The sequence below is a fragment of the Corvus cornix genome, chromosome 1, assembly GCF_000738735.6.
Source record: "Corvus cornix cornix isolate S_Up_H32 chromosome 1, ASM73873v5, whole genome shotgun sequence".
Taxonomy (NCBI): domain Eukaryota; kingdom Metazoa; phylum Chordata; class Aves; order Passeriformes; family Corvidae; genus Corvus; species Corvus cornix.
This window is the reverse complement of record NC_046332.1, coordinates 15,043,545-15,060,344: the sequence shown is the minus strand read 5'-3', so window position 1 is coordinate 15,060,344 and position 16,800 is coordinate 15,043,545. Positions and strand designations below refer to the sequence as shown.

Genomic DNA, 16,800 nt, shown 5'->3' with positions numbered 1-16,800 from the left:
TCATTCAATTTTTAGAGGGGTGTACATGGCAAATCTCCACTATCTTCTGCATTCTCCATCCCCAAAAACCTTCAGCTATGTTATGTCAATGAAAATGGAAATAGTTATTTGTCTGGCAAGTTACATCCAAGCATAGTAAATCTGAAATGCACATATATGTTACTGTCTTATGCACATACAATGCATTGCTTAGCAGCCATATATGTTGTGTACCATCTAAGGATTTCACTGTCTATGCTTAATAATCTCCACTTCTATATGACACAGAAATGTACATTTAATAACTCTTGAGCAATATTTAATTATAGAACTAACAAATTCAGTAGATGCATAAACTATGAAGCTTTATAAAAAACAAAGGAGGAATAATAATTCACTACCTTCTACTAGTTATAAGGTTGAAAGACAGGCAGTCTTTAGTATGCAGACATGCTTCATGGCAGCAGACATTCTAATACCTCCTGTTATCCTGCATTGATACCCTCATTTTTAGCCCCAATATTAAGTAAAGGAAAAATGACTGCTCATAACTGGTTTCATATTCCAAAAAAAAGTTTAAAAAAAAAAAAGAGAGAGAGAGAAGCAGGGAAGTGGAATAAGTAAAATCAGTTACAGAAAAATCTGCCATACACTTTCGAAGAAGCTCCAGGTGGCTCCAGAGAATTTCTCCCCGTGGGACACGCTGGAAGAAATCTTCTTGGCTGAGGTTGCAGAGCTCCCGCCCAGGAATGCTGAGTGCGTTGAGGTCGATGTCAGTCATGCTGAACTCCTTCATCACCCATACCACCCAATGGAGCACCTGGTCTGTCGACCACTGAACTGGGTCTGGAAAAGATGGATGACACTGTAAATCATATACTGCAAGATTCCTCCTCGATTATGTAATAACTTCCGTAAGAGTAAATGAATAAGATCAAGAAGCAGAGTTACTGAGACCAAATCTGCCACGTAAGTTGGTGACTGCTCTTAAAATGGTGATGGAATTATATGGGTTGGTGGAGTGATGAAAGGGCGAAAGAGGGATTTTCTTTAGAGAAAGTTTTTACATCAGAACTATGCCTGACATATCTCAAACACAAATAAAGAATTTTTCTTCTTCCACAGGTCTTTAGCTTCAAAAAAAGAGTACTCTCTCTCACAGAAGGATACTCTTCTTCAGAAATGTTGATCAAATTGTGATTTATGACAAAATATTATATTCTAAACTCATTCACATAACCTCAGTTTCTGCTGACAAAAAACACCACTGGGTATATCTGGGATGGATTAATTTTCTTCCCAGAAACCCCTATTGTGTTGTACTTTAGGCTGGTGACCAAACCAGTGTTAATAACACATTGAGATGTTTTGGCTACTGCTGAGCAGTGCTTGCAGAGGCCACGAAGATGTGGCTCAGCCCAACACAGAGAACATAAACCACACAACTAGCAAGAGAATTTCGAAGAGAACAATGGGGTTGAGCTGGCTGCAACCCATGTTCTCCTTCTTGGCTATTAGGGACATCCAATCTTGTGATGGTGAGTATGTTATAGACACCTGTACCAGGAACCCTGTTGGGATTGGGATTGTGCGATGTTTGGCAATTGCTGTATTCATCTAAGTGTATCTTACCTTTGTGCTGTGTTTTTAATGTAACTTGTATCACTCTGCTAAACCAGAAATCCCATGTATATCAATGATTTTCAAGTAAATTTGATATTCAATATTACACCCTCCACACATGGAATATCTAAAAGAACCTGGTCAGACTATTGGACTCCAATGCAAGGCCTTCTCTGTTTCTCATTCAGCCACCCCACTGAGTAGCCTGGGGGTGCACATCAAACTGATGAGGGACAGCTGACCCCAACTGACCAAAGGGATATTTCACACTACAAGGGAATACTGAGCAATAAAACTAAGGACTAGTTTTTTTGAAGTAGCCCCTTGCATAGGGCTTGGCTGAGCACTGGCCTGCTGGAGGTGGGTGATTGCTTCTGCATGACTTTTTCAGCCAGAGCATCAAGTTTTGGGATGCTAATGTTGTATATAACATATTAAAATATGTCAACAGGTAAGAACTAGAAACTAAAGTAGGGATATCTACTTTTCACTGGAGCAGAGTGATTATGTATTTTTAAATTCCGATATCCCAAGCAGATGTCACCTTGAAAAGTTTTTATTTTAAGATGTAAAATAGGCATTAAGAAAAATTAAAGTTTTCTAAGTCTGTACACATTTATCTAGGAGCTACAAATTTCATTTTGCTTAACAAAGGACAGTTACATGGCATCATTTTTCACTAATGCTACCTAAAACAATGCAATATAATCCTGTGGCAAAAGACACACCTCAAGGGAGTTGATCTACCAAACATCAGCAGCAGTCAACTTTTATCAGAAAGCTGCTAATCCGTTCTCATTGACAGAACACAGTCTGCAAGGAAACATAAATTATTACTTTCTCTAACCACTTCTGTGTTTTCCAAGCTTTCTGCTGCTCTGTTTTCTGCATTTATTTCTCATAACAATTAATATTTTCCTTCCTTCTAGGTACCAAATATTTGGATTCTAATAGCAGAAATACTTTTAACAGAAAAAGATTTATAATCTCTAATAAAACCAACCCAAAACATAACATTAAAGAAAAAGCCACAACATTTTAAAGACCTGCTAAAAGCTGGTTTTCCCTTTGCAGCAAAGCAGAGAAGCCTGTAAGGATGAAGACATCGAACCACTACTTTTCTGGATGATTATTTATTGACTGGACTTGACTCTTAACATCAACACACCCTGTCTTCTGAAAAGATCCAGGAAATAATTTTGGATTATACTGTAGAACCTAGGGGCACCTTATTTCAGCCCAAGTCTCTGCAATGTCTACTCAGAAAATATTTAAGATGTTATTCTTTCTAGGAGTGTAATTTAGCACATTTTTCTGGTATCAAGAGAACACTATTATTCGTAATCCACAGATCTCTGTCATAATGAACTAGTATGATTTTCCTGAAAAATCTGCACTTCTATGCCCCAAAAGTCATTAAACATTTAAAGCCACAGTTGTGTGTTATAGGGTTTTCTTAAAGCGTCAACATTATTAAAGTTTATTAAAAATATTATTCAACATAACACCACTGGTTTAAGTAATTTTCTTCTGATATTAATGTGAGAGTATGATGAAAAGTATTAGTCTGCTTCTGATAATCCCTCTTTTTTTTTTTTCAAACATTCTGCATCAAATCCCTGATTATCAACAGACATAACATGATGAAAATATTTTTGAAGTGCTTACCAATGAGAAAACTAAAAAGCCATGGAAAAGCCATTGCTTTAGTTATCAAAAATACGCTCAAAATATTGGCAAGCTACATGTACTGCAAAGACCTGTGACTTGACTGAAATTCTTAAACTCTTCCAAGTATCCCCCTTGCCAAATATATTCCAGTTTTACAGGTCTGCTCATATATAACAGCTTCCTGAATATGCCTTGACAGTACACTTCTGCCAGTCGCAAGAAGCAATTCAGCTTCTTGTGACTCCAAAACATGATATAGGTCTAAATCCCACAGTTCCAGTTCAATCTTAAACAGACAGAGATTTTTTTTAAGCTAACATTAAAAGAGCAACCTGCTAAGTAACAACATTAACTCAAAAAAGATGATCATCTAGAAGAATATTTATTTTCAGTTCTGAATCATCTTCCTCCAGTATGATGAAGTCCAGCACAGCTTTTCATACAAAATCTGATTTAACAGAATATTCAGCATCCTCCAGTCCATGAACGATTTGTTTCAGCAATTTTATAGGCAATGTCCCAATACCAAGTACTGAGTCTGTTCAATTCTACACACACCTGAAGAGCTTTATCACTAACACAGACATTTTTAAGGAGGGCAGGAAGAAAAGTGCTTTCTAAAAACTGCATTGACAAGGTAGTTATGGCATGAAAGCACTCACTCAATGAAACTATTATGAGCATTCATTTTACTTCTCCTTGGTTCTTAGATTAGGTACTGGGAAAAAATTCTTCCCTGTGAGGGTGGTGAGGCACTGGCACAGTGCCCAGAGGAACTCTGGCTGCCCTATCCCTGGATGTGTTCAAGGCCAAGCTAGATGGTGCTTGGAGCAACCTAATGTTCTAGTGGAAGGTGTCCCTGCCAATGGCAGGGGATTGGAACAAGATGGTCTTTAAGGTCCCTTCCAGCCAAACCCATTCCATGATTCTACAATTCCCTTATGCAGATTATTTGCATTATACTAACCCATACCACAGGTTTCCTTCTCTGAGGTCCTTGAGCACCAACCCCACACAGAACAGAAGAGCCCAGCCCCCAGATGAATTCACTCATAGCCGTGCACTATTACCATAAGGTATTCCAAGGCGCTCCTGCTCCTTCCGATAGCCTTCCAGTGCTGCAGCCCATCGCGTCACTTGCTCAGACGTTTCATCTGAAATTGTTGCAATATGTTTTGTCCCATCCAAGGTTATCACTTGAGCTTCCTCAACAAGGTGAGCTTCAGCCTCTGCATGATGAGCATCTGGATCAATCACAACCTCCACGGTCTCCACAGGCTTCACGATTTCCAGGATGTTCAACTTGGGCTCTATCCCTAAGTATGGAAACAACACAAAACTTAAAGACAGTAATGCAAATATGACAAAAACATTGTTTTAAAGGCTTCTGATTAGTAGGGTTAGCAAACTCAGGAAAGAAGCAGGACACAAGAGTGTCCTGCGAGTGTCCGAAATTAGAATGACACTCTATTATACAGCATATACTTTATTAAGGTGAATAACAAAGCTATCCCTCTTTCATCCCCCAGTATTATAGCTTCCTGTTCTATTTAAGTGATCTGTTTCACAGATCTTGAACAGAATGTTCAGCATGTGAGCATAAAGTACAAGTATTTTAGTCTGTAAGAAATATACCAAAAAAAGCGCCTCAAAACAATCAGAAAAAGCAACCTCCAAGAGGACAAGTATCCAGCTTTACTCCAACCATGAGGCATTTCTTTCAGGCTTTACAATACTTCCCCGATATCTCTGGGGTCTACATAAAGCAGTTAACATTTTCTTTCAATACTCTGCAGTAGGCTGTGTGTTAAACAGCAAGTTAAAAGAAAATCAGAAAATTCTTCACATTTTCAGCTTAATCAGCTATTCATGTTTTGGCTTTATGTCTGTCATTTCAGATATTAGATCATGGAGCTACAACATATGTCTGCATCAATTCTGCAGCAAGTCAGAACACATTCACTAATGCTTTGTATCAACACTTTCTCTGTTGTCTTCTGAGGTGTTTTATCCAGCTGGTGCCTCACCAAATTTCTGACATTGTACAGAAGATTTTTCAAGATTGTTTTAATTTTTGTGACTCACAATTTTCATTATAATACCAACAACCACACTTACTTTAAGAGATTTTTATCAAACATATTTTCACATTAAAAAAAAAATCTTTACAATTCCATCTTATCATGAGTTGGAAAACCTTGACTATGGTTAGGCTGATGAAGTAGGATTCACAGAACATTACATGGCCAGAGTAACTTCAGTATCTTGTACCATAAAGATATTGCTTTTTGTCCTTCCTGTCTCATCTGTATTAAAGCTCAGCATGAGACGGTTTTGCAGGTAACACCCTTAAAAGCTAAATCCACAGTCCAGTCATAGTTTATAAGGGAAAACAAATGGAGTATGTACCTGTATTACAAGTAAGAAAAAACAAGTATTTTTAAGACAAGTATTTATCTGGATTTTAAAAGGCATTGAGCTTGAAAAAGATATTAAAAAGGGGACAAACAGTACAAAGACCACAGAGTAAAAACCTCAGCAATGTGAAATCAAGGACATGAAAATAGATGTAGACAACCAGTAAGTGGTTGATTAGATGAAGGAGCAAACATGAAGAAAAAGCAAACAAATATCTTATTTAGGAGAGTGTTTTATCTAGGCCATCTAAAATTAACATGCACAACACTGGCTTCTTTAAAAATCATACGAAAATGGCTAAGGGAAGCCACTAAGGCTTAAGATTCTATTTTTGATCTTCAAAAAAGAAAGTAAAGAAAAAAGCATCTAGAGAGGTACAGTTCATTATTCCTCAACAAAATAATTCACTGCGTCATAAAATTACATGTCAAAAGAACTTCATGCTTTATCCACAATACAAACATGGAGATCAAAGCAATGAGTCTCTGTAGAGGAAACAGCTTGTAAGTAAAAATGTGAATTAACAGTCTGCCATCTAACTTACTGCAACACTAGATCAACATTAATTCCCTGGGTTTGTCTGCATCTCTCCTCACATCTCTTCTCCCTTTACGTACCACATAAGAGATGACCAGTCTTCCTTGGACAGCACCCAAATTGTGGAACACAATGCCACACACCCCACAAGTATAAACTGGTACAAGCAGTGCAAGGCTTCAGGACAGGAGCTACCAAGACACATGCAGATGTTGACAGTACTGCCAACTGCCTGAAGGTAGAGAATATACTGGGGTGATGACTGGCCTACAGGCAGCCTGCTTGGTTTTACCCACCCTGAAATGTCTAGTATTAACCACACCCAGAGACAGGACATTACTCAAACAGCATCTTTAATCTAAATAAGTGTCATTACACTTATGATTTGTTCCTTTACATACTAAAATAACAAAAGCCTACTTGTTTCAGAAATTATTATAGAAAAAAAACCCACAGTATTTTCCTGTGTAGGCCTTCAAAATGAAAGCTTTTTTCAAAGTCTTTGACATACAATGGAACACAGTTACTCAGAGTTCCACAGACATGCAAGAGGCCCCAGCTCAGAGCAGTAGAGAACAGGGCTGCACTCAAAGTTGCTGGTCTCTGAATGGCAGGAAAACCACACACACTGCCATTCCTCCAACCAGAGGAAATGAGTTAGGGCAAGGCAGAGTGCCAGAAGAGTCTTTCTAGTAAAATGAAAAAATAGGAATGGTATTTTACCTGCTGTAGAATGAAATGCTATAAAAAAACTACACAAGTTCAACTAGAGAAGAACTATATTTCACCTGTTGTCTTTGAATTTAAAGCCAGCCGATCAAAATTTGATCGAACATTTGAACTGAGATAGCAGCTTTTCTTTCAAGAAATAAAGAGAGTCCAATCCACCACAAGGATTAGCATCACCAATTACTCCTAGTTGAATTCTATACATTACACAAGTTAGGGAAAAATAAGCATAAGGGAACTGAGAATCTCTCAAAACCTCATTCATGGAAGTGAAAAATGAGGATGGCTTAAAGAAGCTGTTTTTTCCCTTCTGTCTCAAAGGGGTACTGTAGTCAAGAGTAACAAGTCCATTTTCCTGTTAGTGATCCAAATATCTTCCTTTTGTTTATATGCATGCTATTTGTCTTCTGATTTCTGCCCTGCCATATTTTACATGCTTTCAACAGACAGATTTCTTAGGAGTTACTTAAGTATCAAGGGCTGAAAAACAACACTGAGGAGTGTTCCAAAGTGACACAGAAGTACTTAATATTCAAGTGTTTCTTTTAAGATGGGAAGGGGAGGGACAGGGAGAGAGGGAAGGCGTGATGGGGGCAGGGAGCAAGAAGCTCCTTGTACTCTACGATCATGAACTCCAGTTTTACATTAAAGGGAAAATAACGAAACACAGGAAGAAGGTGGAAGATGATAGCAAAAATATTTATCACTCACATCCTTTTGAAAATGGAAGTCTGAGCATTGAATACTAGAAGTTACTGGGCATGAATTAAGAGCAGTTATTCTAGTTCCCTGAAGGATATTTCTATCCTATTTTAAAAGCAGAAAGGTAGTACACTTCCCATTACATATGGGGAACTGAGGACTCACCCTAGCACTAGTCACCTGACACTCAGCATTAAATGCAAATTGTGTCTTGCTGAACAGTTAATACAAGGCAAGAAAGTTTTCTTCTGTTTAATCTACAACAAAGCCACAAGTAAACAAAAAGTGCTCCCCAAATTTTGCTCACTTGCTTTGCTGATGTAATTCAAAATAGATAACTAATCTACTCCTGAAGAACTTGTTCCTGTTTAAAAATACGGAAATAAACACCTGTAGCTGTTCCCACAGCCCAATATGAACATTGCCTTTAAGGAGTGGTGGCTGTCCTTCCACTCAAGACATATGGAAGGGGCAAAGCAGAAAAGTAGGACAAAAAGCAAAACAATGAAGCTGCTAGTTCCTGAGGATTTTACAAGGGGAAATCCTATCATATCAAGTAATACAAATAAAAACTATGCCTCAACAAATCTGTACCCACCTGGTTAATGTTCCTCTGACACAATGGTTTATTCTGACCTCTCATCCAGAGAAAACAGACAATAGTGATCCTGGACCTTGATAAGGATTTTCAGTTAGCTACATTTACTTTCATAATGTAATTGTTCCTAAAGCACATAAGCTCACTCATCTCACAGGGATGAAACTGTCACCTACACAAAAATCTTTTGCCTGCTTCAATATTTAGTCTGGTACGAGTAACTACTCAACCTTGAGGAAAACCTCATACTGTAACTCACTACTTGACAGAGAGTTGTCTGGGTTCTGGATTTGTGTTTGATTTTGTTACTTATGAAAAAGATACAAAATTCCTTTAAAAAACATTTCAAATAGCATTAGTCCATGACATTTATTTTAATTTTACTACTTAGAACTACAGTACACTGTGAAAAATACATTCTGAAGCACTGTGGCCATTCATTGATTTTCTCAATTTCAAAGCTAGGAATAGGAGGAGCTTAGTAATCCTGCAATATTAGTTTGTACAATGGATAAATGTCACTGCTTACCTTGCCTAGATATTACTTGCACACTGAGTTGCACTGTTCCATCTGTTTTCACTCCTTGATCAAAAAGGCTTCGATCTGGGTCCAGCTTGATAAAATCATTAAAAATTAAAAAAATTAAAATACGTATTAGTTTCACAGTTACAATAAATTTATTCTCCTTTAAATTTTAGAAACACTTGGTGCCTGCAGCAGATTTTCTGAAGAAGTGTGCAAATATTTTTAGTACTGTGTAGACATAGTACATAACAGAAAAAATTTGATCGTATTTGAAATTTGCCGCTGTTCTGTTTAAGGTATTCTTGCTAATAGGAACATTTTTTGACCTAAAAGAAGCAATGCAATATGGGGAGGTACCTTCACTACCTGAAAACTATCTGCAGTTCCTTTTCTGAGTTTTTAACACCTTCATAAAAATTCTTGTCTTTATAACAGTATTCTCCCATGGTTTCTGGAAAAGCCACAGATGTCTGATTGTAACTTCAAATAAAACATGTAGCTAAACAAACTGCAAAACAGTTACACTGTCTAACATGTGGCAATGGTAAAAACAGGCGGGGATTTCTTGAGTAATGCTTTGCTACCTCTATACCTGAATAATATAGAAACCTTCTTGTTTAGATTCAAAACAAGATTGGACTCATGGAAGTTCAGGCAGCAACAAATGATGTGGGCTACCTCAAGAAAAAATAGTATGGTCATTGCCCTCATTCTTCTTTCACTTTCATGCTGGTTTCTTAACCTTGCACCAGGAACTCCAAAAATATTTTGATTGTATTCACACTGAACCAGTGTGTATATATTAAATGGTCTGATGATAATGAACCTGCCATGAAATTAAATTCATAATTGTAATTAATATTCCACATGAAGCATGAATTCCACAGACAATGGAAAAAAGGGAAAAAGTATGTAAAACGCTTCTCCATTAAGAGGTTTAAATCTTTCACAACCTTTCAATTTACCTGGATATCTTGCAGACAAATTTCATGTGCATCCAAGGAACACTGCAATCTGGGTTCCAGCAACTTCTTAAGATTTCCAATGGGTTCACTGATGTCAATAGCCTGACTCACAAATTCTGCGGTGGTGTAGGTTTGCTCGACAATGCTTAAATAGCAAATTAATATAATAAATCATTACCTACATGTTAACAGAGCAGGTATAGGAAAGCTTAATAAAAGTTAGAAGTAAACTAGATAAAAGGTAATACTGACTCTGAAATCTTAATATCATGCAGTATTAGTCTGAGTACTCTTCATTTGAGTGGAGTGAATTACTAAATTTGGTCTCATTAATTTTACGGTTGTGTAACTCTTCTTTCACCCTGTCACCACTAAAAAGCTTGGTTAAATACCAAGATTCAGATCACCTTTTTGAGAGAGAGTAAGCCATGGTTAGCATATTATATATTGTTAATTTGCATGTAGAGTAAACTAATTTTATTTGCTTTGCCTGGACTGTATTTACAAGAGACTCAAGTTAAAAGCAAACACAGAAACTTAACAGACATGGAAAATAGGACAAAAAAATGCTCACACTCATACATAGCAACTTGCCATGTCTTTTCACCAGCACAAGAATAATAAGTTTAACACATACAAGGAACAACCAGAAGGAATTACAGCAGCATGGAGCCTTGAAGAACTATGAGTCGCGTGTCATGGTTGTCCTGCACTACAACAATGACAGTATTGGCACAGGCATTTGGAAATGTCATTGTTCTAGGACTCCAACATGAGTTGGGCTCTCTTCATTTACACAGAAGGAAACCAGAATGTACACAGATATAGTCTGTAAGTAGTAAAAATACACAAGGAGCTCAGAATAATACGAAACTAGTAAGTGGCTTTGAATCAGTTCTCCAGAACAGGTTCTTAAAGAGTAGTTAACCTAACCAGCCTCAGTTCTTTCTACCTGTCGGAGACTGAAATGTTATGTTTCATGGCTTAAACGTCTTCATGAAGGACTTTTGCCTATTATAGCAAAGGTGTATAATGACGCTGCACCACCGAAGCCCACCCTGGATGGGCCTCCTCATTGAAACCCTGAGCTGAGTTAAACCACCCAAGGAATAGAGATAAGAAAAGTGACACTATTGTTCAAAGCATCTGGAAGAGCATCCACAGCAGGGCCCAGCCCAGCACCATTGGGGTGGAAGCCACAGCCCCAGGTTTTTCTGTTGCCAGGCTCACACAGATCCCTACACCAAAGCGGGGAGGAGGAGAGGTTTTGGGTGTGTGGCATAGCCTCTGGCCAGATGCAGTGAATGCCATCATCTGCTGGGCAGACTGGCCCAGCTGTGGGGCCTCCCACCCCGGGAAGGCCACATCTATGGGACAGCAGAGGGGGTGTCATGGCCCATCAAAGGTCCCCCCCAAAGGGGTCCTCAGACTCTGCACCAGAGCACTGCACGTGATACTACATGATACAACAGATACAGAGTCTTGCGAGGGACAGTGCCAAACTTGCCCCCCACCCAGAGAGGTTCCCACCTGCCCAAACATATATTAATCCATTGGATTGTAGACTTTTCGGTGGGGGACTCTCACCACCAAGAAGACTAGATGGAGGGAAGCAATGGGACATTGCTGGGACCCAAGAAGGGATGATAAGCTTCTACTTAATAGCTGTCACTCTCCCTGACCCCCTCCCCACACCTCTTTTTCTATTTCTTTTCTTTCTGTCTGTCTTTCTAGCTCTTTTAGTATTAACTAAAATATAGCATTTTTTTTTGGCACCAACATCTAACCTCGACTGGTTTTAATCAAATTTTGGGGTATATTTTGTACCTTTCTGGGTTCAATCTGTTTTACTCACAGAGACTTAGTTTTCTTTACTCTTCTGTGCTTAGACCAGATTGCAACACTACCCTACACATCAACTGACGCTCTGAGCTTCCAAACACAGAAGTGAAAATTAGGAGGGAAGCATTGGAAACTAAAAATCCAGGTTGAGGTAATTAGGTCAGAGGGTATTCTACTTCAGTATGTACAGTTTCAATGGCCCTAACAACAGTATAGTTGATACTGAGCATCATTTCTGCTCTGTTAAAAACAAATCGTCCTGTATAAATCCTGTATAACAGTAAAGCAAAGGACTGGAGAAATAGAAAGGCTCATCTCAATTACAGAAGGATACACTGACGCTGAAAGGTTTGCAGGACACACACAGAGACATACTACTACAGACATGAAAATAGGAAAAGTAAAGTCCTAATAACATAGAAAGGACAACCAAAACAGTTTGGGAATTAAATAAGATCGAGGAACATGACAGCACTATACTGATTTCCTATACTGGCTACATTTCAACTTCTAGAAGACCACCATTTAATTAGGTAAGAAACAGAAAAACTATTTAGTTAATTGCTGCCTAAGGATCCCAAAAAACAAAGAAAGTGCATACCTTTCTTCAGTGCATTCCTGTTTCTCAGTTCCATCAATTTCAATTTCTATCAGCTCTTCTGCTTCTCTCTTAGTCATGGCTGCAATGACTTAAGAACAGAGCTATGAACAGAAAAGAATTTTTTGTGTAAGTCACAGACCAACAAGACTAGACAATGTTTTGTGTCCTATCACACATTTTTTAATCCAAATACCAGAATAGCCTTTTAAAGCCAAGAATTCATCTAAAAAATAAATCCAAAAGCTAATATAGATTTCATAAAATATATTGTTATGCCTGTCCTCAAACAAATGTTCTAGAAGCAAACATGGGACTGTTAAGACATTTGCACAGAGCCCAAAGCCTGATTCTCTTGGAGGCACCCAAATTTATGGATTTTTTTGTTGTTGCTACGGGCCACCTACAGCAAAGCACATCTGAAAATTCAAACTACCTTCCCAGCATGGCTGAAAGATGCTTATAAATTTAAGCAGCATTTTACATTAAATGCTGCAGGAGGAAGTTAGGGAGAAGATCTGTGATTTCTTCATAGGCAAGTAAAGTCAACAACAAAGTGTTTGTTGACTATCTCATCTTTCCACCCATGCCTCCCACAGGTGAACAGTTGATGACATGAGCACAATGAACCTATCTTGTGAAGTCCCAAACTAAAGCAGGATGTTAGTAATGAAAGGGAAAGCTATTCTGTGATGACATTCTCACTAACACTGCAGATTTTCATGCCCTGTAGAACACTGGAGTCTGTTGGGAACATAAGTGGGAAACAAAGAACTACAGCATTTGGTCTGTAAAGACATAGTTTGTCTAGTATTTTTATCTTTCACTAACCTGCACATATACCGTAACTATGAAATACACACGATAAAAAACCAGGCCAAATTATATTAACAGTTTACAATAAATAACACCATGAACTCATAGCAAAAGGAGCAGGAAGTAGAAGTACAGAAGAAGAAAAAACCATTGGAGAAAAAGCAAAACATGACTACTATTTAAATATCCAAACCAGAAGAGATCACCAAGTTCCATCCTGGAATCATCCTTTCCCCAGGACTACTCTATCCCAAACCCAACTATTAGCAAGAGTATCTACTGAAGACAAGATAATAAGGATATATATTAATCTTTAAAACTTCTCAAAAGTAATAGTAACCAACTATGGTTTACAGCTTCTATGTAAACTGTCTAAAGAAATTCAAACGACTCATCATCTCCTTCAAAAACTATTTTGTAAGATCAGTTGTGAAGAAATCAAGTGCTGCATGTGGTTCATTCTGTAAGAAGCTACCAAGGTTAGGAAGTGAAAGATCACTTTATCAATATCTCAACTCTAGAAGCAAATCCAGAACCCGTTCACAGATCTGGCTGTGTGAAAGTCTCCAAAGGGCCAGCATAATGTCCACTGAACAGGGCCCCAGGAGTCCAATTCCTTTATCTTAATCTTGTGTATCATTCTCAAGATAAGTGGGAAAGACAGAAACTCAACTTCTGAAGAATGCAGACAGGCTTAAATATCTGAATGCACCGACACCTGCATGGTTACAGGTGATCTGTCAGACTATTAAAAAATATTTCAAAACCAAGGTTTGAGCAATGTCTCTTACTGAAAACTCCCAAAGAAGTAAACTGGTATGATAAAAGAGGGGCAAATGTCTTTTCTGTATTAGCGATCAAATTAAAAACACAAAACAAAGGTAAATTATCTTTTTTTTTGGTGATGAAGGGAGATTACCAGTAAGGTCACAAAGGGGTTAGGCCGGGATTTCTGTTCCTTGACATATCTGTATGTTATTTACCGAGAAAACAGTGCAAACTTACAGAAAGAACTCACCATCTTGATAGATTTCTGGCAGAAAATATTCAATACAGCTAAATGCAGAGTGATGCAGTGAGAAAATATTACTGCCCACAGTAACAGTACAGAATTAAGTAAGGCATTTAGAAGTCCCTATGGATTTGACTCCAAACTGGCAGCTGGAGTAGTAACTGTTCACTCCCTCTTCAAAGGCAATTCATGGTTGAATCTCACAGGCTCTGCTATATTTTCGGATCCCTGGAGGGGCAGGAAAGAGGAACCCAGGTGTGGGTACAAAAATGCTGTTAGCGAGGATTTTCTTGCTATTTTCTAAGTCCATGAGAGACTTTTCTCTCTCATAGAAGGGGTAGCAGGGAATGTAAACAACCAAGCCACCTGCAACTTTGAAAAGTCTTGTTTATGGTATAGTAGAAAAATATTTTGACAATGGATGTTTTAGGATTTTAGCCAATCACCCCCAAGGGGTGGCTGGTCCTTTGTCCAATCAGACTATGAAGAAAAAAGTCTATAAAAGAGTTCGTAAAATAATTAAATAAATCAATCTTGCTGCACAATTCCTGCCTGCTGGATCTTCTCTCCTCCTCCTCCCTATGGCTGCGGGACACGGTGATACACTGTAGCAACCAGGCCTGCGGTAATACCCAGGCATAAAGAGCAGGTACAAAAAGAGGAAGAAAGATGGTTCCACTATGCACAGATACAAGGAAGGGAGATGGGTATAAAGAATAACAACATGATGAAAACACATAAACTCGTTAAAGTTCATAGAAGCCTAAAGGGGAAAATTATTCAGTCTTTCCTATGCTAGCATAAAGAGATTCCTCTCGATTTAAACATTTCACATGAAGTCTGGCAGCTTGTTGCTACAGGATGATGCAGAGTTTGAAAGTGAACATAGGTTCAGATGGGACTGAGCTGCCTGACCCTTCCCTGAAGGCTACTGAGAGACAAGAAGGCTCTAATAGCCTGGCTTGCCTGGAGGGGTCATGTGGCAGGAACACTACAACAGCAGCATTTGTTCAAAGGAGCATATAAAACTGTGGTTGATTCCTGGAAGGTTCAGCCTACTGATTTCTGCTTGTTTCCACTTTTTCCTTCAACCTAACAAGCCCTAAGATTTACCTGTTAGCCAAGAAGAAATCTGACCTCCACTAACATATGAGAAGGCATCTGTCAGCAGAGCCTTTCTCCCTTGTATGACAGCCCAGTGCTACTCCAGCATCTTTTACAGTCAGGAGACTGTAAAAGTCCCTTTGTTCTGTTTAAGATCTATCATTTTCCTAGAACACAAGGAGTTAAGTGAGGAATGAGCCCACCGTGATACGGGCACAAACTCTCTGAATAGAATTATGTTTGCTATCCCACCAGGTAATTGTGAAATGGGGTCCAGTTCTGGAACCCATACACCTTATCAGCTGATGCTGAAGTCCAGTCACTGGAGTTATCTGTGCCCCAGAGAAGCTCTGCTGTGTGCAGCACATGGTTCTCATCCATCCGTATTATCCAAATTATAAAGCAAATCCAAATTATCCAAATTACAAAGCAGGTAACAAAGCAAACAGCCTGTCCTTTACAGATCAGCTTTTACAACTCATCAGCCAGTTCAGTTTTACGACGGAGATAGTGGAGCACTGAACAGGGTGGGGGAAAATCACACCAGATTTGATATGTTTAACTTCCTTATCAACAGCCAGAAGGGAGAAAATAAAGGGAAACTGGGAGCTGTGGCTGTGCAGCATGTGCCTGGCTGAACATTAGAAAGAAACAATGCAAGATCATGGAATGAATTAGGTTGGAAAAGACTTTTGAGATCATCATGACTGAACACCACCATGTCAACTAGACCATGGTACTAAGTGCCACATCCACTATTTCCTTTAACATCTCTAGGGATGGTGATCCCACCACCTCCCTGGGCGGCCTGTTCTGCTTGTTCCAATGTCTAATCACCCTCCAGTGCATAAATTCCTCTTAGTGTCCAACCTAAACCTCCCCGGCACAGGTTAAGACTCTTTTTACTGGTTTGTCGAGGAGCAGAGCCGACCCTCACCTGGCTGCAACCTTCTATCAGGGAATTGTAAACAGCAATAGGATTCTCCCCCGCCCCCCGGGCCTCCTCTTCCCCAGGATGAGTCCCCCAGCTCCTCCTCATCAGACTTGTGCTCCAGACCCTTTCCCAGCAGCTCCGCTGCCTTTCTGTCGACTCGCTCCAGCCCCTCTATGTCCTTCTCGGAGAGAGGGGCCCAGAACTGGACACATCACTCGACGGGCTTCTCCCCAGTGCAAGGGGAGAACCACAAGACGCCACATCCTGTTACATTTTCACCCAAAACAAGGTTTTTACGAGCGGGAATAAGTTTTCAGGCACCGGGGAGGCCTCGCGAGCCCCGCGGTGGGAGCACTCGGTCCTTGAGCCCGAGGGCCCTTCCCCGCGACCGCCGAGGCGCCACCTCCCCATGGGCCCCGCTTCCCGCGGCGCCTCCGTGTCGTTGTTTGAACCCGAAACGGAAATGGGATCGCGGAGCCGCCGGGGAAGAAACGGAAACAAAACACGGGCCGGGCCGGGCCGGGCCGCGCTCACCCGCCGCCACTGTCCGTCCGTCCGTTCGTCCGCCCACCGCACCGGCACGTCCCGCCGTCCGTCCGCGTCCGGGAAGTCCCGCGGCTCCGGGTCCAGGACCGGCTTCGGGAGCGGGTCCGGGAGCGAGCTGCGCCAGAATCGGGGCGGCGCGCGGGCCCACCGCAGGGAAAACGCGCGACACCACCGCACCTCCGCGCGAACTACGGCTCCCG

The 16,800-nt window shown here is 40.0% G+C and overlaps 1 protein-coding gene across 3 annotated transcripts in view; it reads right to left on the bottom strand.

The window, feature by feature from the left end:
- Positions 1 to 16,758, bottom strand: part of GABPA (GA binding protein transcription factor subunit alpha) — a 33,695-nt gene extending 16,937 nt beyond the window's left edge. For 2 of the 3 annotated variants that reach the window (XM_039556682.1, XM_039556676.1), the window contains exons 1-6: positions 16,589 to 16,754; positions 12,192 to 12,292; positions 9,749 to 9,893; positions 8,787 to 8,871; positions 4,344 to 4,589; positions 631 to 825 (exon numbers count right to left, since the gene is read on the bottom strand). In XM_039556682.1, the coding sequence (XP_039412616.1) occupies positions 631 to 825; positions 4,344 to 4,589; positions 8,787 to 8,871; positions 9,749 to 9,893; positions 12,192 to 12,268 (748 nt within the window). In that variant the 5' untranslated portion in view covers positions 12,269 to 12,292; positions 16,589 to 16,754. Of the gene's footprint in view, positions 1 to 630; positions 826 to 4,343; positions 4,590 to 8,786; positions 8,872 to 9,748; positions 9,894 to 12,191; positions 12,293 to 16,588 lie in introns of all 3 variants that reach the window. The other variant, XM_039556687.1, reaches the window with a different exon arrangement.
- Between the last annotated feature and the right edge of the window lie 42 nt (positions 16,759 to 16,800).